General features: G+C 38.9%; 2 protein-coding genes across 6 annotated transcripts; both read left to right on the forward strand.

Moving 5' to 3' along the window:
• Positions 1-31: 31 nt before the first annotated feature.
• On the forward strand, positions 32-12,488 carry LOC108239780 (MORC family CW-type zinc finger protein 3). 4 transcript variants are annotated; one of them, XM_025007317.2, is made up of 19 exons: positions 32-531; positions 2,907-2,979; positions 3,778-3,910; positions 4,081-4,307; positions 4,474-4,630; positions 4,912-5,059; positions 5,760-5,888; positions 6,029-6,148; positions 6,243-6,340; positions 6,435-6,542; positions 6,615-6,743; positions 8,323-8,391; positions 8,543-8,585; positions 8,778-8,888; positions 10,375-10,468; positions 10,538-10,595; positions 10,684-11,227; positions 11,507-11,682; positions 11,778-12,488. In XM_025007317.2, the coding sequence occupies exons 1-19, from the start codon at positions 493-495 to the stop codon at positions 11,914-11,916; spliced, it is 2,595 nt and encodes an 864-aa protein (XP_024863085.1). In that variant the 5' UTR covers positions 32-492; the 3' UTR covers positions 11,917-12,488. The 4 variants fall into 4 exon arrangements, with proteins under 4 accessions (XP_024863085.1, XP_017278202.1, XP_024863087.1 ...); XM_017422713.3 differs by lacking the exon at positions 4,081-4,307 and having other exon boundaries at positions 4,484-4,630; XM_025007319.2 differs by lacking the exons at positions 11,507-11,682; positions 11,778-12,488 and having other exon boundaries at positions 10,684-10,844; positions 10,991-11,157.
• Positions 12,489-12,836: 348 nt separating this feature from the next.
• chaf1b (chromatin assembly factor 1, subunit B) lies at positions 12,837-21,884 on the forward strand. 2 transcript variants are annotated; one of them, XM_017422627.3, is made up of 14 exons: positions 12,837-12,945; positions 13,305-13,435; positions 14,326-14,458; positions 14,542-14,662; positions 15,199-15,302; positions 15,416-15,512; positions 15,634-15,718; positions 16,482-16,575; positions 16,677-16,746; positions 16,829-16,920; positions 17,013-17,172; positions 18,955-19,524; positions 21,093-21,181; positions 21,591-21,884. In XM_017422627.3, the coding sequence occupies exons 2-14, from the start codon at positions 13,310-13,312 to the stop codon at positions 21,689-21,691; spliced, it is 1,842 nt and encodes a 613-aa protein (XP_017278116.1). In that variant the 5' UTR covers positions 12,837-12,945; positions 13,305-13,309; the 3' UTR covers positions 21,692-21,884. The 2 variants fall into 2 exon arrangements, with proteins under 2 accessions (XP_017278116.1, XP_017278117.1); XM_017422628.3 differs by having other exon boundaries at positions 21,612-21,884.
• Positions 21,885-22,560: the final 676 nt, after the last annotated feature.

Below are 22,560 nucleotides of genomic sequence, written 5' to 3' on the forward strand. Positions count from 1 at the left end.
CAATCATGTCATGAGAAACTTAATTTATTTACTACCTTAACTTGTTTAGTTACCAGCAGGCTACTAATAATAAATACATTTAGAACAAAATCTGATATTTTTGTTCAATTATTATTACCAATTATGTAGTTTTAGACCTGATAATGAGTTTCTAAGTATCAGATGGCCTCACATTTGACTTTTACTGTATTTTGGTCTGCAGAGGAGTTCATTGTTGATGAAATGACTTTCCTGCACATTCAAATCATCACCCTCCCACCTCCGTGCTTCACAGCTGATCTGATATGTTTGTGGTTCTCAATAATTTACATAGTGCTGTGCATTATGGGTAATCGTACATCTAAAGAACATTGTTCCTAGCCTGTGCAGGCTGTTAGGTTTCATTTAGTCATTGATCACGTGATTGATTTTGATTAAGAGCTGTCTTTTTTTTTAAAAAAAAAAGACAGATCTTCTCTTCTGATTCAGGACATCGGTTCTTTTTACAGGAGAATGGCGTCTCAATCAGACCGCGGAGTCCCGCTCAGCACAGTGAGTCCACTTTATACTTTATATTTTATACTTTAGATTTGGCTGAGAATAGAAATCTTTCAGCTTTGGCTTGTTAGTAAAAAAAAAAAAAAAAAAAAGAAAGGAAATGCGGACTTTATTTGAATATTCTCTCTGAGCTCTGCTGGGTTTCAACCCCACCTTTGTGACTCTTTAAAATACCACCAAGTTTTATTTTAGATTTTTTTTTCTCCCAGTAAATAGATAGAGATTTCCATTACGTAATTGATATGAGGGTTTGTCTTTTTGTTTTTCTTATTTTCCATAAAAAGCGGAACTCCAGAATCTTACAGTCACATAATTTGAAAATTAATAAATTAATATTGACTGGACTTTACTTCTGGATATACTGCTGCCCTTTGGTTTTATTATATTTCTTTTTTCTTTTAACTGTTCCCCTTATCAGGGGTTATTACAGCGGGTCATCCTCTATGAGCTCAAAGTCCAGTCGTAAATATTGTATGCTTGTAAGTGAGAATGCAGAGTTGTGAATTAAATTTTGTTATCCTGTAAAACAAATGTCAGAGAATTTTCATCTTTGTGCATGTGTCGGTAAGAATTTGTGTGTGTGAAAAAACAAATTGTATTTGTAAAAAAAATGACACAAATTGTTGTTGTTGTCGTCGTTGTTAAGGTCTGTTTGCAAATACAGATCCAAAAACTACATTTTTAACCGGAGTTTTCTTCCTCTCAGCTGATTGGTCAATGTCATGTCAATCACAAACTTAACAATCCAATCAGAGAACAGATGGGTTTGGCTGTCAGGTTGGCACTTTACTGGACACTGTGTGTGTGTGTGTGTGTGTGTGTGTGTGTGTGTGTGTGGCCATGTATTTGATACATTGTGGGGACAACTTTCCTAACATATACTACCTTGTGAGGACCATCTGCTCCTTGTGGGGACCAAAGCCTGGTCCCCATGAGGAGAAATGATGTTTTTGGGTTAGGGGTTAGGTTTAGGACTAAGGTGTGAATTGAGTTTATGTTTGGTTTAGGGATGTACCGGTAATGGTTAGGGTCAGGGTTAGGCTGTATGATGGGTTTGGCTGTCAGGTCGGCACTTTACTGAGCTGCAGGTCCTGGACACAGTGTGTGTGTATGTATGTGTGTGTGTGTGTGTGTGTGTGTGTGTGTGTGTGTGTGTGTGTGTGTGTGTATGAATGAATGGGCCCAAACCTATGACTATTACATTCTCTTAAACTCACCTAATATTAATTTATGGTTGGTGTTAGAATGAAGGAACACTGCATGTCCTTCTAACAACACATTTTGCTTATTGCTCTTCTTCATTGTTTTTTTTTTTCTCTAACTTTTATGGGAAACAAATGATACTCAATATGTAACTAGATTTGATGTATTTCTTCGTGCTGCCATGTGATTAATTAGTGATACAATTTTAGATAAATACTGACTTTGTGCATTTAATAATACTGTCATAGATTAAATTTGTGATTGACATGGTATTGACCAATCAGCTGAGAAAAAAATGCAACTTGTGTAATTAGTTTTTACAAATACAAATCTTAATGTATCTTAATGCATATTAATGAAATTCTCAGACGTTTTGGTTTACAAGATTACAAAACTTAACTCACAGCTACACATTCTGATTTAAAAGCACAAAATATTTTTGACTGGAATTTCAGCTCAAACAACTGCATCCATATATTTCTTCTTTTTTCTTTTTCCTGGCAGCTGCATCTCTAACATCCTTCTGCCAATATACCCACTGTCCCTCCTCTGCACATGTCCAAACCGTCTCAGTCTGGCCTCTCTAACTTTATCTCCCAGTCCTTCAACCTGTGCTGTATCTCTGATGACCTCATTCCTAATCCTGTCCATCCTTGTCCCTCCCAAGGAGAACCTCAGCATCTTCAGCTCTGACACTTCCTGTTCTGTCTCCAAACCATCCAACATGGCTGCTCTCACCACTGCTTGTAAACCTTTCCTTTGACCCTTTTGTCACAAATCACTCCTGAAACTTATCTCCATCCACTCCATCCTGCCTGGACGCTCTTCTTCACCTTTTTACCACACTTCCTGTTTTCCTGGACAGTCAACTCTCAATACTTGCTCCTTGTAGCCTCACCGTTCCACCTGCCTTCCTCTCATTCTCACACATGGACTCTGTCTCACTGCAGCTGACTTTCATTCCTCGTCTTTCATGTGCACACTTCCACCTACATATTCAAATAAAGCAAATGAGTGATTCTATTTTTCTTCTATATACTTGTGTTTTATGTTTGTGATTACAAAATATTAATTGTTTAATGTTAGATAATATAACCTTTTTTAATAAACAAACATATGATCAATATCAAGTGTAACTGCTGTGCAAACTTTTGTTTCATTATTAGCTTTCACCTAAGTACCTGCACAGCAACTCCACCAGTCACACCTGGCCCTTCAGTGCCATCGCTGAGCTCGTTGGTGAGTCATCATCACATTTTTGTGTTGATACATGATAGTACATGTACATGTGGTGGTTGTAATAAATTAGGAGACAACGTTAAACTCGTAAACATCATTACAATGCCTGTGAAGACGCCATTACACAACCCAGTGTTGTCTTGTCTCTTCTGTATCTTCTCTCTGTTCTTTAACACAAACTCTTCCACCCTACACTGTCACAGCAGTGCCATCTAGTGACAAGAAGGAATAACAGCAACGGAACAAAGCATAAATGCATTTACTGTATGAACCCAATAATATTGTTTTATTTTATGACATATCTGCACTGAGCTGCTTAACTGTTTCCTGGAAGAGATTATGATAATCATTTAGAAGGGTAGAAGGGTTCACAAAACTCCCAGTTTGATTTTTTTTGGTTCAGCTACACTTGTACAAAGTCAGTGATACTTTTAGGATTAATGTCAGCTGTAGGATTAACCAGGTATACCAAACACCAAACAGCTCCTGATGTTCACTATTTCCATATAGTATGTAAGTTAAATCATACACAGATAGGAGCTCACAGTTCTTCTATGAAGACCACTTCATAGAAGAACTGTGACCAAAAATCCAAACCCCTGACATGGAAAGGTCAAATGAATCAACTATGCATGAAAACATCAAAACCATGGTGCAGAAAAATGACAGCAGGTGCTGAAGACTCACAAATACAACAATAAAGCATGGTGGATAAATGGAAATATTTAGTCACATTAAATCCACTCATATACACCGTCAACCATTTTTAAACAGTCCTTTGCCTGTTTGTATTGACAGATAATGCCTATGACCCAGATGTTAAAGCCAAACAGTTGTGGATCGACATGACTGAGATAAAAGGAGAAAAATGCCTCAGCTTTATGGATAATGGAAGTGGACTCAACTATGAAACTATGCAAAAGATGCTCAGGTACAAAAATTCACCAAGCTGTGTTTCTGGAAGGTTATCCAATGTAAAGGTCTTAATATGTTTCATTATTGACCAACATCTTTCAGTATCGGTTACTGTGTGATTAATTTGATTACCTAGATTCACTTTTCTATTATTTAATAAATAATTGGTATATTCCCATCCCACAGCTTTGGGTACAGCGAAAAAAAAGCAGTAAATAAACATCAGCCCATTGGGATCTATGGCAATGGGTTCAAATCTGGGTCCATGCGTCTTGGTAAAGATGCCATCGTATTTTCCAAGTCAAAGAGCATGTCGTGTGTCGGGATGCTCTCTCAGACCTACCTGGTAGAGATTGGGGCCGATAAAATAATTGTACCTATTGTTTGCTTTGAAGAGGGGAAATCAGACAAATATATCCTTTTATCTAACAATAAATATAGCCAAATGGATGAACTCTGCTCATTTGAGGCTTTACCATACACTGAACTGAAAAAAAGGTTGTTTGGCCTCGATAGAAAGTACATATTCTCCAGCCATGTTTATATATTTTCCTTGGTTTTCTTTAACCACATCTTTACTCTCTGTAAGAGAGGAACACAAAGCCAGTCTGCAGGACATCCTGAGCTACTCCCCTTTCGAGACACAGGAGGAACTGCTCGCTGAGGTCGACGCCATCAGTTCAGTCTGTTCCAGGGGGAAAACGGGCACACGGATCATCATCTGGAACCTCCGCAGGTCTGTTTGTGATCCAATTAAGTACCATTTCCCAAAACATCCCCATGAGTCCTGTTAAATCCATCACCAAGAAATAGAAGGAAAATGGGACTTTTTTCTCCAATGGCTATTCAAAAAGTAATTATTTATAATCTTTCCACAGAACTATCCATTTGAACTATCACCTGATCAGCAGTTTTCTCCATGTTTCCATTCCCAATAATTGAACCTTTCTGCAGATTGTGGTTTTCTCTGTACATGTCTCAGTTGTCTGTTGATGCTAAAATCACAAACTTTTTTAGGACATCTACAGGAGCAACAGAGTTTGATTTTGAGACGGACCCTTACGATATCCGAATTCCTTTAGAAGTCTGCGAGGAACTGAACGATTCCTCTCCACATGCAAAGAAAGCAACTTCTGACATTCCTGAGAGCAAATATTCACTGCGGGTAAGGAGCTGTAATGACATAGATCAGACCAACACATCCAGGTACTTAGTCCTTTGCACAATGCTGCTACTCTGCTTTGACTGACAGATGTTTGCTGACAAAACAGCAATAATTAAGACTACAGATTTGTTTTGAAGCTTTTAAGTGTCCAAATTTTATGGCATGTTAGCTAAGTATTTATTTATTATAACTGCTGATTAACAGTCTCCAGTGTTATATGGAAAAACTTATAAATTTGAATTGAAGTTCATCAGATTGGAAGAATGACATGTAAGAATGTAATTCTTACACTTATCGCATTCCTTTTTATTAGGCTGCTTCATTTGGCTATTTAAGGGGTCAAGTTGAGGTAAACTAAATAAATTGTCACTTTAAAACATGCTGACTAACAAGTGGGTTAACCAGTAGAAGCAGAAGTGTTCAGTCATTTCACCTTAGTCAAAAAATAGCAATGGAATGTTTTAAATCACTCCAAAATAAGCAATACAACTCATTTCTCTGTGAAATGAAAAGGAATTGCAAATTTGTAGATCTTAGACATTTAGATTTTGTACAGAAGAAGTCTAATCCCCAAAAATGTGTTTTTATTGTTTCTATTTTTCTTTGTGCTTATGAATCCAGATATTTACTTTGACTTTATTGTCCATCAACTTTGTTTGGTTTCATGAATATATAAATATTTCTGTATCATTGGGTGTAGGCATATTGTACTATTCTGTACTTGAAGCCACTGATGCAGGTCGTGGTGCGGGGTCAAAAGGTCACGTCTGTGTTCATGGCTAAAACTCTGGCGTGGACTGAAAAGGACCACTACAAGCCCACTTTCTTGGTATTCTTTCTTGCCAATCTTTACAAAATTTTTTGTTTTTAATAATATTATTTTATACTTTGCAGATATTAAAATATTTTTTGATGTAGGCTTTTGATTTGTGTTTTATACTGTTGTGTTTTCCTTAACTGTCCTTTCAGGACAAACGCATCCCTATAACGTTTGGCTATAACACCAAAAGTAAAGACCAGTACGGTATTATGATGTATCACAAGAACAGGCTCATTAAAGCCTACGAACGTGTGGGATGCCAGCTGAAGGTGAGTTTCGTCTCTCTGGGTGATCTTGTTCATTTTTTACATGTATTTCCGTGGTTCTGAACATCGTGATCTTTTGAATCTTTTTTATCTCCAGGCCAATAACAAGGGTGTTGGTGTCATCGGGATCATTGAATGTGACTTTTTAGAGCCCACTCACAACAAGCAGAGCTTCATTGAGAATGACATGTACAGGTAATGACATTAATGGTGGAGTACATTGTTGTTACAAAGCTTTAATACTAATTAAGGTCAAAATTTGTCTTGCTTGCTACCTGGGCTGGAACAGAAAAATCATGCATAATTTGGGCATCAAACTGGAGGAGTACTGGAATGAAATTCGCTACAGGAAGTCCAAAGAAAATCCAAGCAGCACTGTACCAGTGGAAGATACCATGTTAGTACAGTGTAAAGTGACTGACATCAAATACCCTGCATCTATTTGTTTTTAACCAAATTGACTTTTCAGAACGCGACCGGATCAGACCTGGGTGCATTGTGATGATTGTATGAAATGGCGCAAACTCCCAGATGAGATCAACGTGAAGAGGTTGCCAAAAAAATGGTTCTGCAGTATGAACCCAGATCCTCAGTTCAGGTAACCATCTGCCCCGTCTATCAAAGAGTGCTCAACTTTCGTACTGAAAGTTGGCTTAGGGACAAAATTTGAAAAGAGCGTGCGCATGTTTCTGCGCACCTTTCCTTCGTACATCCCAATTTACATGGGACTGAGCTCACATGAGACACCACCCCTGACACGCCTCCATTTAAATATGCAAACAGATACAAATATGTCGTGTGTGTGACTCCTTTGTCTCTTTTGACACTCCAAATAAGGTAGTGTGGAGAGGAGCACACCTGCAGAAGTAACATAAAACTTAAATGGTCAGACATAAACATGAAGTGAAGTAAAGTGAAGTGAAATTTATTTATATAGCACTTTTCTGCATCAAGGCAATTCAAAGTGCTTTACAACACAGAAACAACAATCAGGTACAGAATCAAATACAGATAAAAACATCAAAATCAAATATAGAAATACAAAAATAAAAAACATCAATCATGCATAATCTAAATGAAATATAAGATAATCTAAATAAAGTCATGAAACTAAACATATCTAAACATGAGCTAAGATAGTCAAAATAGTAGCTAAAATAATCTAAATGAAATCATGATAAAGGTAAAACTGAACTAAACAACAATCAGGAATCTAACAATCTAACAATATCTACAATATGAGCTAAGATAAACTAAACTAAACTAAATGTACAGGAAGGCTAAATAAGCTAACATAAACTGAAACTTGATAATGCTAAACTAAAGGTACAAGAGGCTAACTAATAGTACCAAAGGCCCGCTAAACAGCCAACATGAAAAATGCTAGGATAAACATGATAATGCTAAACTAAAGCATTATCATTTACGTGGGAATAAAGCAGGATGGCTGTCCATCGCCTTTTATCCAATAATGTTGGACACCACTTACTGTACATGAATTACACACTGTTATTGTAAATGAAAGAAATAAACTGGGGGCGCAGATCTGCCAGCGGTGCACTTCTGAGGCTGAGGAGGAATTTCCAACTTTATGCATGTGTTTCATAATATAATTACTGTAAATACAGAGGCACTCTGTGTCTTGGTAGAACTTAGAACTTGGTAGAAAACAGACCTCGAAGAACTGCTTTTTATGTCAATTTGAGTCTTCATGGTCTCAGGTTGAGTCAAATGTTTGCATCCAAATCAGCAGAATTCCTCAAGTAATGCTTTAGGAAAACCCTCAGAAAGTTTTTAACACTCCTGTGGCCTTCGGGTCAAATTGACCCAAAGTTACAAGAGCTTCTCTACCTCTGTCTTTTGAGGGCTTCAGGTGGGTGAAATGACCAAGGCTGAGTCAGGCCTCAAGCCCAAAGAACTGTCTTTAGAAAAATTTGCAAATAGCTGTGAGCCGATTATACCTAAAAATTTATTTTTTTGCTTTTCCACTGTGATGTATCGCACTTCGATTTCGTGAAAGAAATAAAGAAAGTCCACATAATTCAGAAATGATGAAAAAACATCAAAATGTTTCTATGGATACTTCAAAAATCAAATTTGTTAGTTTACTAAAAGTCTACTGTAAACATAGATGCTTTATATTTCCCCACCCTACCTAACTTAATGCATGCCTGTAGGAGCTGTCTGGTTGACGAGGAAGCAGAAGACTCAGACAATGAACCATCGTACATCAAGACATATAAACAGTGAGTTTATATACTTTAAATATCACCACAGCATTTTCCATGTGTCATTTAAACTGTATAAGAATAACAAAACTTCTCCCAATGTCAAAACTAACATAAAAAGTTGACCAGCTGCAGTTGGGAGGCTTTACCTTAGTTTTATTTCTTACAGAGAGAAAGAGGAGAAAAAGAAACAGGAAAACAAAATACAGCAGGTAGGAAAAACTCATCTTCTTTAAGTCATCTGGCATTTTTCTCTCTCTTTGTGATGTTTTCTGACAGTTCTTGTAATATCTCAGTGGTTTGTAATATATGTAGTTACATCTCTGATTGTATTGATCTCAAACTCTATAATTATTAAACAACAATGCTTTCAGTTTTTGTTTTTATTCATCTATTTTTTTTAGGATAAGCAGGATCTGAGGCATCTTGAAAAGCAGGAGTTGAATGCTATGGACAGAGAAATGAAGACTTTAGAGCAGCAGCATAAAAGAATTTTACGACAGCTTAATCAAAAAGTACAAACTTTATTTCAATGCTAACTCTCAATTTATATTTGCCTGTTGCAAATTGTGCTGCAGCTTTTGCAAGTGAACTGTTCCCATTATGAGCATGTGTTTAACTAGAGTCACACCACCAACACTTTAGGTATGACTGATGAGTTTCTTCAATGCGGTGTTAAGAATGACAGAAAGCAGAAGCTGAAGAGCATAACGCTTCTTTTGTGTAAGAAGCCACAGCTCTTAGCAGGAAATTATGTCTGAGTTCAGGGCTGGTTGCTGGAGGACCAAAGGGAGAAGCTAATTTTTCAGGCTTCAACTTGAATGCAGTTTGCATCTGACTGACTCTCAGGGAAATGTTCTAGTGATACATTAATAATTAATTACTTAATAGATACATTTTACTTACTTACTTTACTTAACTAGTCAACACAAATTATGCCTGCTAGTACTACTAGTGACGTTCAAAAAGTCACACCAGTAGACCATCCATCCATCCATCCATCCATCCATCCATCCATCCATCCATTCATCCATGCATCCATTTTCTTTACCCCCTTCTTACCAAGTCGCAGGGAACCAGTAGACTAGTGCAATCTAAATTTTAGGCCTTTCAACAAAGCTTCAAAAGCTCAGTAGCTGACTAGAAAAATAACTTTTTATCTTACTAGGTAACTAGTGGAGCTAAACTTTGTGATCTAGTCAATTATTCAACTTAAAATGTTTATTAGGTAACTCAAAATATTGTATGACTTACAGTATTTTGGCCTTACTAGTTAACTAGTAAAACTAAAACATGTTCACAAGTTGACTTCTTAAAGCTTTTCTGACTTTACTTGTGCAACTAAAAAAATAGTCAACTAGCTAACTAGTGCACATAAAATATTTAAAAAGCAATGTAAGTCCTTATAAACCAGTTTCCCCAGTTTCTAGCCTTATTGGTTAACAAGTTAAAGTCATTTTGGTCTTTCTAGCCGACTAGCTGCACTTCATGCTCATTAGGATGTGGGTCAAGACTGAAAACTGAACTTTCTTTTTGTTGCATCAGCATCCAGCTGCAGTTCCTCACTAGGGCACAAAAAACATTATGGAAGTAGCTTTTTTGTCCTTGCTGCAGCTTTCTCTGTCCAGCTGTCCGAGAAAAGCCCTGACATTGATTTTTTACTGATGATTGTAAGAAGGAAGATGTAATGGTTTGAATTTAGAAAATGCTCTGAGTTTTGGACCACATTTATGAAGGTTGATGAGTTTTCCTATAGCCCATATACAGATGTGCAGCTCAGTTAACAGTGCTCAACATTTCTTTGTCACCAAAACAGAAAGTAGCTGAAAGTTAATGAGGAATTGTTCATGTTTGGTAAGCCCTGGCCATTTGCTTGTCAGCATTAAGGCTCTTTAACAGCGCCCCCTGCTGTCACCATTTCAATCATCACATGATAGGAACTCGATGTGCTTCAGGACTAAATATAAATATATATTTGCTGCTGTTTTGCCTTCTGTCCAGTCCCCTTTCTCTGAAATGATTCAGATGAATCAGCCACTACAAGAGGTTGCTGTTACGGCAGAATCCCCTCTGCCTTCCTCCAGTTCTCAAGCAGGTAAGACATCATTGTTTTTGTAGGTTAGAAGAAAAGGTTTGCGATTAAAAATATTTTCATTCCCTGTAGCCTGCAGCACCTCCACTACCCCTGGACTTCCAAGCTCACCCTCAGTGAAGCCCCAGAGGTGTGATGTGTTTTATGTTTGTGTGGTTAATTGTAAGTGTTTTGCTACAATAAAGTTGCACATAAATTGTTACATTTGTGTTCCGCAGGGGTAAAAGAACACAGCTGGTTAATTCTCAAAATACGCCAAAAAGACTCAGAACAAGTGGTTTCCAAGAGCGCACCTCACTGTCACCAAACCCTGTCACCATGCCAATGGAGTGCAGCTACAACGCCGCTGTAGACATCACATCAGAGGAAACTGCTGCAGGTAGTTGTCCTCCTAAAGTGGTCAACAGCACCACCCAAGCTGTAGCTCTTGAGCAGCCAGAGTGCATTCAAGAAAAGCAGATCTTACACAACGGAGTGGCACAAATGGAAAGTGATGAAACGCCGGGGCCTTCTTCTCTTCCCCAGTACCCCAACATTACTGAGGTTCAGCATCAACAAGATCAACTCCTGGAGCTCACGCAGGACACAGCTCAGGAGAGGGACAGTTTGAAACAGGAGGTGCAAAGACTTACTGTCCAGCTGCAGGACGTGCAGAGCAGGCTGCAGGAGCAGTCGCTCATCAGTGTGAAGGAACACGCTCACCAAGGCTGCCAAACAGAGGACACAGAGAGTCAGAAGGATTTTAAAAGTCTTATTGAAAAGGTCAGATTCACAGACTGAGCTCAATATGTTTATTTAACTTAATACTCAAAATGCCAATATATACATTGTCCAAAAACAAGATCCCCCAAAAATGACAAGAAAATCCAGCCAGTGTGAGGCTTCAAAAAGTTTCAGAGTCTAAAAACTGATTTACAAGAAATACCTAGAATCTCTAGATGATGTTGTATATGTTACAGATGTTTGTGTTTGGGACAGAGTTCAGAGATGTAAACCTGCTTTTTACCTTCTTATTTTTTTTTCTTTTGGCTTCACCAACAGCTGCACAGTGTGGAGGAGGAAAAGTCAAATTTGGCAGCTCAGTGCGAGGAGCTCAGGTTGAGCTTACAGCAGCAAAGGGAAAATGCACAAGCTTCACAAAAAGACGGCAAATTTTCTGCGCAGTCACATTTAGAGGAGGCAGGAGGGTTGACGAACTCTGGCACCAACTCCAGAAGGTAGAACGGCTGAGAAATCAAGTCCCTTTCGTGTTGGTGTGTTTTCATAATTAGAGCAGGGATCTGATTGTGTCTTTTTGTCCTCCCTTTTGTAGTTTAATCGAGCTTCGGCGCAACGTGGGGCGCCTTCTGATCACCTACGTCCCGGCACTGGACTTGGAACAAGTGAACTACGAGTGTAACGTCATTGATGAGATCCTGGAGCAAGTTCTTAATGAAGCAGATACGAAATGAATGAAAAACAGTGGGATTCAAGAACTGTTCTTGACCCATATGTCACCCAGATGGGTAACTCTCAGGTTATTTAGTTAGTCTACAAATATTAAGCATTTTAGAAGTCCTCTGTTTTCTTGTCACAATGTTTTTATCACAGTAATAAAATGTGTAATCAGTAACATATTTGAAATGAAATTGTCATATTATAGTTGTGTGTTGCTTCATGTTATATATCTCCACAGCAAAAGAAGCAAGTGCTTACAATAAAATCAGTAAAAATAAAGCCCCCCCCCAGCTTTTCATCTTACAATGTACAAGGTTATTGTCATATACACAGTAAAAACATATTTAAACCTTGTTAAAATCATGCAATGAGGTTCCTCCTTTTCCTTGGTTCGTTTTACTAGTAATCAGGTTTAAATATATATCAAGTATGCAAGAGTATACTAAAATTTAAATATATTTTTAAAATTAAAATGTGCAGCAAAAAGTCCTTTTTCATGTATCTATATGGCATGTTAACAATTCATGTGTGAAGTTGATTGAAAATTTATGATGTGTGCAAGGGGAAATAAATGCTTGGTTAAAAGATACTGTCCTGAAGAAACTGATTTGTTATGAGCTGTAAGAAAATTGACATAAAATACTGCTTTTCAACAGTAAAGTTCAAATATTAAACTATTTAGGCTGTTATAAAAGCCAGAGGAGGCGCAACAAATTATTAACTGGAATAAGTGTTATAATTATATATACCTGATCTGAAACCAACATTTAGTTCAGTTAATTTAATTTGTTTTGCAATATGAAGCTTCGGTGCTCAGTGAAGTAATTCTATTTTTATATTTGTGTTTTTTTCCCCCCTCTTTATTTTACCGAGTAACTGTGAGTAAAACAAAAACAGTGTAAGAAAAAAAAAAATAGGTGTCGTCAGTCCCCGCCTCTTCCGCTGCTTCGCCCAATCACAGTAGCCTCGGTGACCGGAAGTTGTGACAGAAACGTACGCGGGAAAATTCCATTCCTGGTTCAGCTGAACAACAGACAGAGGAGGTAAAACACTATAAAACTTATTTCCAGATCCCCTGAAATTGGAGGAACAATGCTCGCTAGCTTTCATTAACTTTATTTTCGTGTTTCTCTTGTTTTTCGCCTCGGGTCCTCGTAACAAACAGAGCCGCTAAGTTGATGGTTGCTAACGGCTAGCTAGCTTAATATTCGGTTAAACTACTGACGACATTTTGGTGTTTTTTTTGTAATAAAACTGTTTTGTCGTGCAATGCAGAACCCGGTGTCCGAAGTTGCTGTTTGTTAGAGACATTTGACTCTTTTCTGTCCGTCGGAAATAATTACTACCTTTGTATTTGCATGTCAAAGTCGGATTAAAGTCTGTTTTTTGTCTCTTAAATTAGGGGAAATGAAGGTGGTAACGTGTGAGATAGCATGGCACAATAAGGAGCCGGTCTACAGCCTGGACTTTCAGCACAGCTCAGATGGACGCTTTCACCGCCTGGCCACAGCTGGAGTGGACACCACAGTCAGAGTGAGACAGGGACAACATCTGTCTCACTTCATATCACATACAAACTTATATGTTTTTATACAGTGCATGTGGGTGAAACTCCTGAGCCTCCCCTCATTTCTTTTATGTGATTTTTAGTTTTGGTTAATAATACCAACACAAATTAGATAAATGTTCATGTGAGACTGGAAAGATCTCAATGGAGTATTGATAAATAGATTTATAATAAATCTATAAATTGTTTACAAACAATGAATACAAATTATATGACTGAATACAAGTCAACATTTACACAGACATGCAGGGTACGTTTAAAACGTGTGACGTCAAAGTATTTTATAATGTAAGTAGCTATAAATGCACGTCTGTGATTGAGTGCAAGGGAAAAATTGGACAATTATAGTAGCTAAGTTTAGCTTATGTCCAAAACCTGTTTTTAAAATTTTTAGTAGTAAAACATTTTTGTAATGTCTTTTTGAAGATTTCAGGAGTTTTCTTTTGGACATCGACTGCTTTCTTACTTGCTTTCCATCCAGTTCTTGGACCTGACTATTTTTCAAAGAACGCTTTTTTGTTAGTTAAGACATTTAATGGTAATTTATATTTATTTTCAGCTTAAAAGGGCACCTGAGTTTCATTTAGCTGTGTCACCACATAACAGAAAACTACAAACATCCCTTTTTCAAACTAAGGTTTTGCATCTTTATATTGCTGTTTGTCACTGAACTGTCCTAAAATTAAGTAGAGGAAGAAGCGAATGTTTCTCATGATCATCTAACCAAATCACTTGCCCTCAGATAGCAGTATACTGCAGCCTAATGCATCTGTAATCAAACCTAACTAAAACCTAAGCCTCACTGGTTTGCAGAATGTGTTGAATGTCTGTATTTCCCCCCCTGATGCTGTTCCAGATGTGGCGAGTAGACACAGGTCCAGATGGGAAGGCTGTGGTGGAGTATTTGTCTAACTTGGCCCGACATACGAAGGCTGTCAACGTGGTCCGCTTTAGCCCTAATGGAGAGTTCCTTGCTTCAGGAGGAGATGGTGTGTCACCTGGAATTATTATCCATCTAATGCAGAGCATTAATGTTAAAACAGTAAATAATAAGTAGTTTTTTTATATACAGATTCTGCTATTTTTTTGTGGAAGCTCATTGACTGTAAGGAGCCGGAGCAGGCTCCCGTCTTCCAGGAGGATGAAGATGCTCAGCTCAACAAAGAGAGCTGGTCTGTGGTCAAAACACTGAGGTACGCAGGGGCAGAAATGTCCCTTTTTTTGTCAATTTAAGAAATCTGTACAAGTTCACTTTAGCTGTTTCTGCATTATCTCTCCCCGGTCCGGAGAGGCGGCTCGTCTCTGGCAATTCAAAAGCTCGGAACTACTTGATTTATTTATTTATTTCATTTTAAATGATAAAGCTCCTCTGATGAGAAGCGAACCCTCTTCGAATCCAGTTGCCTTGTTTTTAAACTCTTAAGACTAGCAAATGTCCACAGCATTTCACAGATTTCTTAAACGGCTCATTTATAAATCCTCCAAATGACTGGGGGCTGAAACGGTCTACAAATGTAGCCATTATTAGCTACACGTAGCCCAGGGTGATGCGCGTGTACACGTAGCTAATAAAATGTTCACGTTTCTTTGTGTACAGCAACTATTATAAACTAGAGGTTCAGATATTATTCTGCAGGTTCATGCAAAACTTCCATTTTGAAGTGTTATGAAAGCTGAAAATACAATTTTATGTCGTGTGGTACAGCTGTCCTTTCTGCTGTGTTTTCAGAGGGCACATCGAGGACGTGTATGACATCTGCTGGACGCGAGACGGAAACTTGATGATTTCTGGATCTGTTGACAACACTGCGATCATGTGGGACATCAACAAAGGTTCTTACTTATACGTGTGTGTGGGTTGGACGCATTTGTTTTCATTCAGTTATGCAATTAGTTAATGTAAATTCTTATGTGTTATTGTCTTATTTGCATGTATGTGTATTCAGGACAGAAGCTGTGTATCTTGAATGACCACAAAAGCTATGTTCAGGGGGTGACCTGGGATCCTCTGGGCCAATATGTTGCCACTCTCAGCTGTGACAGGTAAAAAAGATGGATGCACTGTGTTTTTAAATCACTTCACAAGTGTGTTGTTGGTCTCATCCGTGTAGTTTTGTCGTTTTTTAGCAGGTTTATACAGATTGTTTATGTTTTTCTGTCCTAGGGTGATGCGTGTGTACAGCACACACACAAAGAAGAAGGCCTTCTGTGTCAGTAAAATGAGCTCAGGGTCGCCTACAGAGGGAGAGGTCAGTGCAAATTGAGATTCTTCTTATTACATTTTTACTTTTTCAAGGTTTCAGGTTTTGACACTTTTTATTCGGTTACACAGCATATTTTGTGGAGGCTGTAAATTGTATCTCATGGACACACGTGCTTTTATTTTTCATTCAACTTTGCAGCCTTCTTTCACTGCTGTTTTGTCTTTTTGTATTTGTTTTTGATTTATTTTGCACCCTTAAGGGTATTAAAGACTAAATCTGATTTCTTTTTATCTGGTGTTTTCATGTTTGTCAAGTACTTTAATTTTGAATGAAGTGAATAAAAAATGCTCGAAACTGTTTTGAGTTTTAGACGTTTAATAAATATTTTTGTTCTTTTTTTTGAAATAAAGATGCTTCGAGGTGCTATTCTTTTAATATATTGCAGTTATAACTAAAAAAAGAGTAATTTGTTAAATATTTAGTGTAGCCTCATAGGAGGCAAAGTTAAAACGTGTTACATTCTGAAACTTTGTACCTGTTTTACATTTCTGGAGATAAAACCACTGAATGTCTGATTCTTTTAAGCAAAACAAGTGATTTCATGTTTTGGGAAGGTAAATTTTACATTTTGAGCATAAATATGCTGTTTAAGACCATGATAGCAGCAAGGTGCTGGAAAAAGGTTCACCTAAAATGCTTTAAGATGACTCTGGTGGAGGAGTGAGAGCCTTTAAAGCCTCTACAGAGCTCTGCAGCTCCTGAAACATGTTTCTCACTCAGTTTGGCTTCATTGTGTTTAATCCTGCAGGCCAAGCAGTACAGGATGTTCCACGACGACAGTATGAGGTCGTTCTTTCGTCGCCTTTCGTTCACACCTGATGGGTCGTTCCTGCTCGCCCCGGGTACGCACGCTGCGTGCACCAAAATTAGATTTTATCCTGGTGAAATGGTTTCTATAAAACCCCGTTCTCCCTCTCTCTTTTGTCACCTCTCGGAACCACAGCTGGATGTGTGGAGGTTGGAGAAAACATCATAAATACCACTTACGTCTTTTCCAGGAAAAGTCTGAAGAGGTACGGTTTGTGGCATATTTTAAATTAAAGTTCTTACAAATCCCCGTAATTGGAGTAAAAAATGTCTGCTCTTCTTTGTTAGACCCATCGCCCACTTGCCGTGTCCAACTAAAGCCACTCTGGCTGTGCGCTGCTGCCCTGTTTACTTCGAACTCAGGACCAAGAAGGGAGAAGGTAAGAACAAACTATGCTTTCGGAGGCTTTCTGCTCTTTTTCTGTTCTTTCTTTCCCCCTCACATATTTGTTTTTAATTTTCCTCCTAACAGATGGTTCGGCCGAGGCTCTTCCCAATTTGTTCCAGCTGCCGTACCGCATGGTGTTCGCGGTGGCCTCCGAGGACTCCATCTTCTTGTACGACACGCAGCAGAGCCTTCCATTTGGCCTCGTGTCCAACATCCACTACCACACGCTCAGCGACCTGACATGGTAATCCTCAAAATCTTTTGGCCTTGATTGATAATCAGTTTGGGTGTATACAGTACGAGTTATTAGCGTCAACAGATAATAAAAATCAAAAAGTTTAATTTGCTCCAAAATCTGCTGGATCTCCTGAGTTGCTTGTGAGACGACAGCAGAGTGAACACACCTGGGCGAGAACTGATTTTTTTGTCTTTTTATACGTTTATGTTCAGTTCAGACACCACATATATGTCACTGATAATTAGAAGATGGGAACCAGTGATGTTCTGGTTATTTTCACCCTCTACAGTTACTTCTGTCCGGGGCTGTGCACAAAACAGACCACTAAGATGTTTCCAGTTAGGATGTTCCTTGTAGAAGAGAGGTTAGCCTTCATGAGTTTCCATCCGAGCTCCAGCTGTCAGAGAGATGGGCTCATGTTTGACTTTAGCAAATTCAAGAAACAGTTCAATGAATCCAAGGAGTTCATGCCATATGCAGAGCAACTCCAAACCATCACCATGCTATGAACTGTTTATGCTGATATGTTTGGTTTGAGTCTGTGCATTAGTTGCCAAACGTCTCCACTTTTGACTCATCTATCCAAAGGATGTGGTTTCAGAAGTCTTGTTTTGTTTCAAAAGCAGTTTTTCAAACCTATGCTGTGCTGCTGTGGTTGTTTTTCTGGAAAGAATAAGCTTACGCCCTTACGATAAAGCCATGATTGTTCAGTTTGATGTTTTTTATTGCACATCCTTATCTTTAATATTTATCGTGCTATCTGAGGCCTGGAAAGTTTGAGGTGCAGCTCTTTGGTTTTAACTTTAATTTCATGGAGTATTGCACGATCTGACTTCTGTCTTGAACGTTTTCCACTTTCTACAAAACTCTTTCTCTGTGGATTTCTAATCTTTCATAGAATGATGGGCAGCAACATCACTGGTGACGTCTTTCCTCCTCAGTAGTGTGTCAACACACACCTAATCGTTCCAGATCAGCAAGCTAGTTGCTTTTATAGATGTTATCACCTGCTGATGATCTGTAAACCAAATGCATTTGATTCACAGCTTCAGGATGCTACTTATCCTTTTAATTGTTATTAGATCAGTAAAAATAAACTCAGTTTTTTAACACAACGACTCAATTCAGCTCAGTTGTGAAATAATTACAAGTCAGTTCAGTTTATTTGTATAGTTCCAACTCACAAGTCATCTCAGAGCGCTGTACAAAAACGCATCGAGTCCAAATCATAATAAGTCTGTACGGTTCATTTCAGTCAAATATCCAAATTTAAAATACTCTTTGTAACAAGTTATAAGTCGTTGCATATTTAAGGATCAAACATGTTATTATTGTCAACCTGTTCGTACAACTTTAGGCTTTAAAGAGGTTGTATCTGTGTGTCATCACCGTGTGGCTGAGCAGAAACACTAGTTGATCCACATACGCTTTAAAGAATAACTTTTTTTTTCTCAACTTTTGTTTCTGAATATTCAGATTGAATTTTAATATGCACTCAAGTTCAGCACAAAGTATTTGCGTTGCTTTATAGCAATAAAAATGTCAACAATAAGTTTAATATTTGAGAAATGTTTGCCTTTTTAAAGAGTGGTGGTAAAGTAAAACAGTACCTGCTTTTATGTTTGTTTCGTCTTTCTTTTTACAAACCTGTAAATGTTTATGAACTTCAGACCAACCACTTGGTCTTCCCTTGTGTATGTGGGAAGAATGCAGTCTGTTTTTTTTTCTCACTGTCTGAATCATTTCGTGTTATTCTGATGAGATGTTTCTGTACAATGTCCTGTTTAGGTCTGGTGACGGCTCCTTCCTGGCCGTCTCCTCCACAGACGGTTACTGCTCCTTCCTGTCCTTCTCTTCGGGCGAGCTGGGCACTCCATTAACAGAGCCCCCTACCTTGGAGATCTTTGTCCCAAACAGCGGCGCTGAGAAAAAAAGAAAGAAGTCATCGGCGACTAAGAGCACCTCTCCCGTGTCCCAGCCCCCAAGCTCAGCCCCGAATGCCACATCTCAGCCTAGCTGTGGCAAAGATGCCCCCTGTCCCGCCCCAGCAGAGGAAAAGAAGGGCACCCCTCAAACCAAATCCAAGCCCCAGCCCCGTAGGATCACCCTCAACACCCTGGAGGGCTGGGGGAAGCCTGCTAGCCCTAAAACGTCCTCAGCATCTCAGACCGCAGGTCCTGGAAGCGCACCTTCTACTCTTCAGCCCCGTCTGACTCCCCTCAGCCCCACCAGCTCCTCCGCAAACCAGCCCCGACTTGCTCCCCTCACTCCCTCCACACCAAAAGTCCTGAACAGCGTTAACTCTCCAGGGCCCACTACGCCCAAGGCTTCAACCACCCCGAAGGGACCCACCCCGAGGTAAATATGAGAGGAGCCGCCAGAGAATAAAACCGAGCTAATTTCATGTTGACGTGTTTATCCTGTAGGTTCGTTTTGGTGTAAATCTGTGTGTGCAGTTTGAGTTGCTACAAAACTGGATCATCAAGCTGGATTCTGACAACCAGGAAGTAGTCGATCGTCTCTGATGCTGTATTTTCCTTATTGTACTTTAGTTTTCTGACATCACAACACCACATACATGAAATCAAAGTCGTTCTGTTTACTGTGTTTTTACCAGATGAAATATTCGAGTTTGAGCAGCAGCTTAAACATGAAACATAATGCTACAAGCATTTGTTCTTAAGATATTACATAAAATCCTAACTCAGTTACATACAGCAGATACCTGCAGCTATAAAAAAGTATTTACCCCTCAGATATTTTATTCTTTTATTTCTACAGAGTAATTAAATAAAATTATAAGTGACTGCATAAATCACATCTTTGGCTGCAGTCACAGCACTGAGTTTGTGTGGATAAGTCTCCGTCTTTCCTGTACATCTGGAAACTGGAATTTTACTCCATTCTTCTGTACAGAACTGCTCAGGCTCTGTCAGGTTGGGTGGGGATCAGGCGTGAACGGCCCTCATCAAGTCGAGCCACAAACTCTCTGTTGGATTGAAGTCTGAGCTTTGACTCCAGAACTTTTCACCTTGTTGTCTTTAAACCAGTGGTGCCCAGTCTCGGTCCTGGAGGGCCACCATCCTCCATGTTTTAGTTGTTTCTCTGCTCTTCAGCAGGTCTTCAAGTTCTGCAGAAGCCTGTTAATCACTCAATCAGATTTTCAGATTGAAGCGTTCTGATTTGACCCCCGAGGGTCACCGTGGCACAGCCTGGAAGCTAAACAAGCAGGTGACAAACTTTGAGTTATACACCCACTGATTTGCGGACAGAAATTAAAACAACTCTTCATGAATAAAATCTGGCTATCTAAAAATAACCCAAATTTGATGATTTCTGCTGTGAAAATGCTGTAAGGGTTTTATGTGGCTGCAGAGCTGCTGGTGTGGGAGGTGCACCTGCTCCTTGTACACGACTGCATATGATAATTTATGGAAATGCTTGAACTATTCAAATGTATTTAGCCTGCAGTCACACAGGCAAGACAGGACATTCTGCATTTGCTGCCCTCTCCTCCTTTGTGGGTAAAGTAGCTAAGCTGATCACCTCTGAAGATGCTGTTTACAACTACTGTAATCTTTAAAATGTGGGATTGTGCCTTTTATCTGTTACAGATACCTTTTTATGTTTTATTTTTTTAGGATTAACAGCTCTGCCGGGGTAGGGATGTTTTCGTTAGTTTCTGTGTGCTCGGTCCCGGCAGAGCGAACAAAGCCCCGTCTGGTGTGAGGGGGATTCGTTGGACCCCCTGCTGGTTACAAAATAAGGATCACTGAGGCTGACCGCACGTGCTTTTCTGCAGCATGTTTGCCTCTATTTGGCAACAACAAAACGAGAAGCGGTGGAAACTTTGTTAGCAGGCTTTGTTTATGCTAAATGTTTGTGTTGTGATTTGTAGTTTATTTGTCCCTCTTGATTGTTTGCAGGAGGGTGTCCCTGACTCCTGTTGCACTTCGATCTCCAGCCGTCAGCTCACTTTTCAAAAACCCGTCCTCCACTGAGAAGGCCAAACACGGTTAGTGAAAGCAGCCGTTTCTCCACTTTTAAAATAGAAAACGTGTGCCATTCATTCATTTAGTTATTTGTACTTTCTAAATGGCGTTAAACAATTCTTGAAGCCCGAACAAATGAGTGAAAACAGAAAAAAACAATAAATTGTGTTTTCAAGTCCTGTTTAGGTTCATGTAATCCGATCAGATGGAGCAGGATATATTAGTGCATCAACTTAACTGATTGTCAAGCTTATTAAAATTAGCCACAACTTTCACATTATAGTTCGTATATGTTGTTGTGATCCATAAACGATAACGCAGGATCTTCCACGTCACCATCGAGCTCTTGCTTCTCTCGTGCGGACTGCACGTGAACGAGCTGTGGAGTGCGACAGTCTGATTCTGTTCCCTCCTTCCGTTTTGTTTCATCAGAACGGCCGTCTCCTCCCACAGATCCGCTGTGCCAGCCCCCAGAATCCAAACGACCCAAAACCAGCAGCGCCTCGCCGAAGACCGGTGTGGGTAAGGATTAGCGCCGGTGCCGGAGCGGCTTCAGGAGAAAACCGTCGGCTTCGATCACTCCGACAACGTTGCATTTGTGCTGATGTTGTGCTCGAAGTGCATTAGAGTCAGTGTTCATGCTTCTGTTTTGTGTCTTACAGTAAAAAAAAAAAAAAAAAAAGGTAAAATCGCTGTTTTATATTTCATGTTTGTGATAAAGTTTGTGGGATGTTGTAGAACTTGAAACATGAAGTTAAATCTGAAGAAGACAAAACATAAGCACTTCAGGAGCTTGTGCTTTCTGCGAGGTTCGAATCTATATCCTGCATATTTAAGTACTAAGAACTGAACAAACAGCTTGATGTAATTACTCACTTTTTTATCAATTATTTTAACAAATAAAAGAAACTCGAGCTAAACTGAGTGTGAGGTGTTTTATTGTCAAGCTGAAGATAATTTTTTTAAATGTGTTTTTATATGTTGCACTTAAAAAAAGCTCAATTCTTATAGTAAGCAACAACAAGTTTTTGTTTTATAAACGTATTTCAACACAAACATCTGAAATATTAAAAGTTTAAAGTAACAAAGAGAACAGCACGTTCTGTTGTAGGAAAGAAACAAACAGACTAGATCTGACAACGGAGCCAAAATGGGCATTAAAAGACAAATTAGTGGTTCCAATAATATCAAGAGGTTTGTTATGATTGAAGACTTTTATCGGGGAACTATAATCAAATGCGGCACATCACCAATAAAATGTCCAGACTGGACTGTTAGCAGCCATTTCTCACTAAAAGACAAATGACAGCGTGTTGCTGATTTGCCAAAAGCTTCTTGAATAATTCATAAATCACAAACAGAATTAAAGTCTTTTTCCAAAATGTCAGCTGATCATAGCCAG

This window comes from Kryptolebias marmoratus, linkage group LG6, assembly GCF_001649575.2.
Source record: "Kryptolebias marmoratus isolate JLee-2015 linkage group LG6, ASM164957v2, whole genome shotgun sequence".
In the NCBI taxonomy this organism is placed as follows: Eukaryota; Metazoa; Chordata; class Actinopteri; order Cyprinodontiformes; family Rivulidae; genus Kryptolebias; species Kryptolebias marmoratus.

Excerpts from the sequence above, each read along its gene's own strand:
- LOC108239780 (XM_025007317.2), top strand. The coding sequence starts at position 493 with ATGGCGTCTCAATCAGACCGCGGAGTCCCGCTCAGCACA. Across the intron at positions 5,889-6,028 it reads ACTACAAGCCCACTTTCTTG|GACAAACGCATCCCTATAAC; the intron begins GTATTCTTTCTT and ends CTGTCCTTTCAG. Across the intron at positions 11,683-11,777 it reads TCTGGCACCAACTCCAGAAG|TTTAATCGAGCTTCGGCGCA; the intron begins GTAGAACGGCTG and ends TCCCTTTTGTAG.
- chaf1b (XM_017422627.3), top strand. The coding sequence starts at position 13,310 with ATGAAGGTGGTAACGTGTGAGATAGCATGGCACAATAAGGAGCCGGTC. Across the intron at positions 15,513-15,633 it reads GCCACTCTCAGCTGTGACAG|GGTGATGCGTGTGTACAGCA; the intron begins GTAAAAAAGATG and ends TTTCTGTCCTAG. Across the intron at positions 16,921-17,012 it reads CAGGACCAAGAAGGGAGAAG|ATGGTTCGGCCGAGGCTCTT; the intron begins GTAAGAACAAAC and ends TCCTCCTAACAG.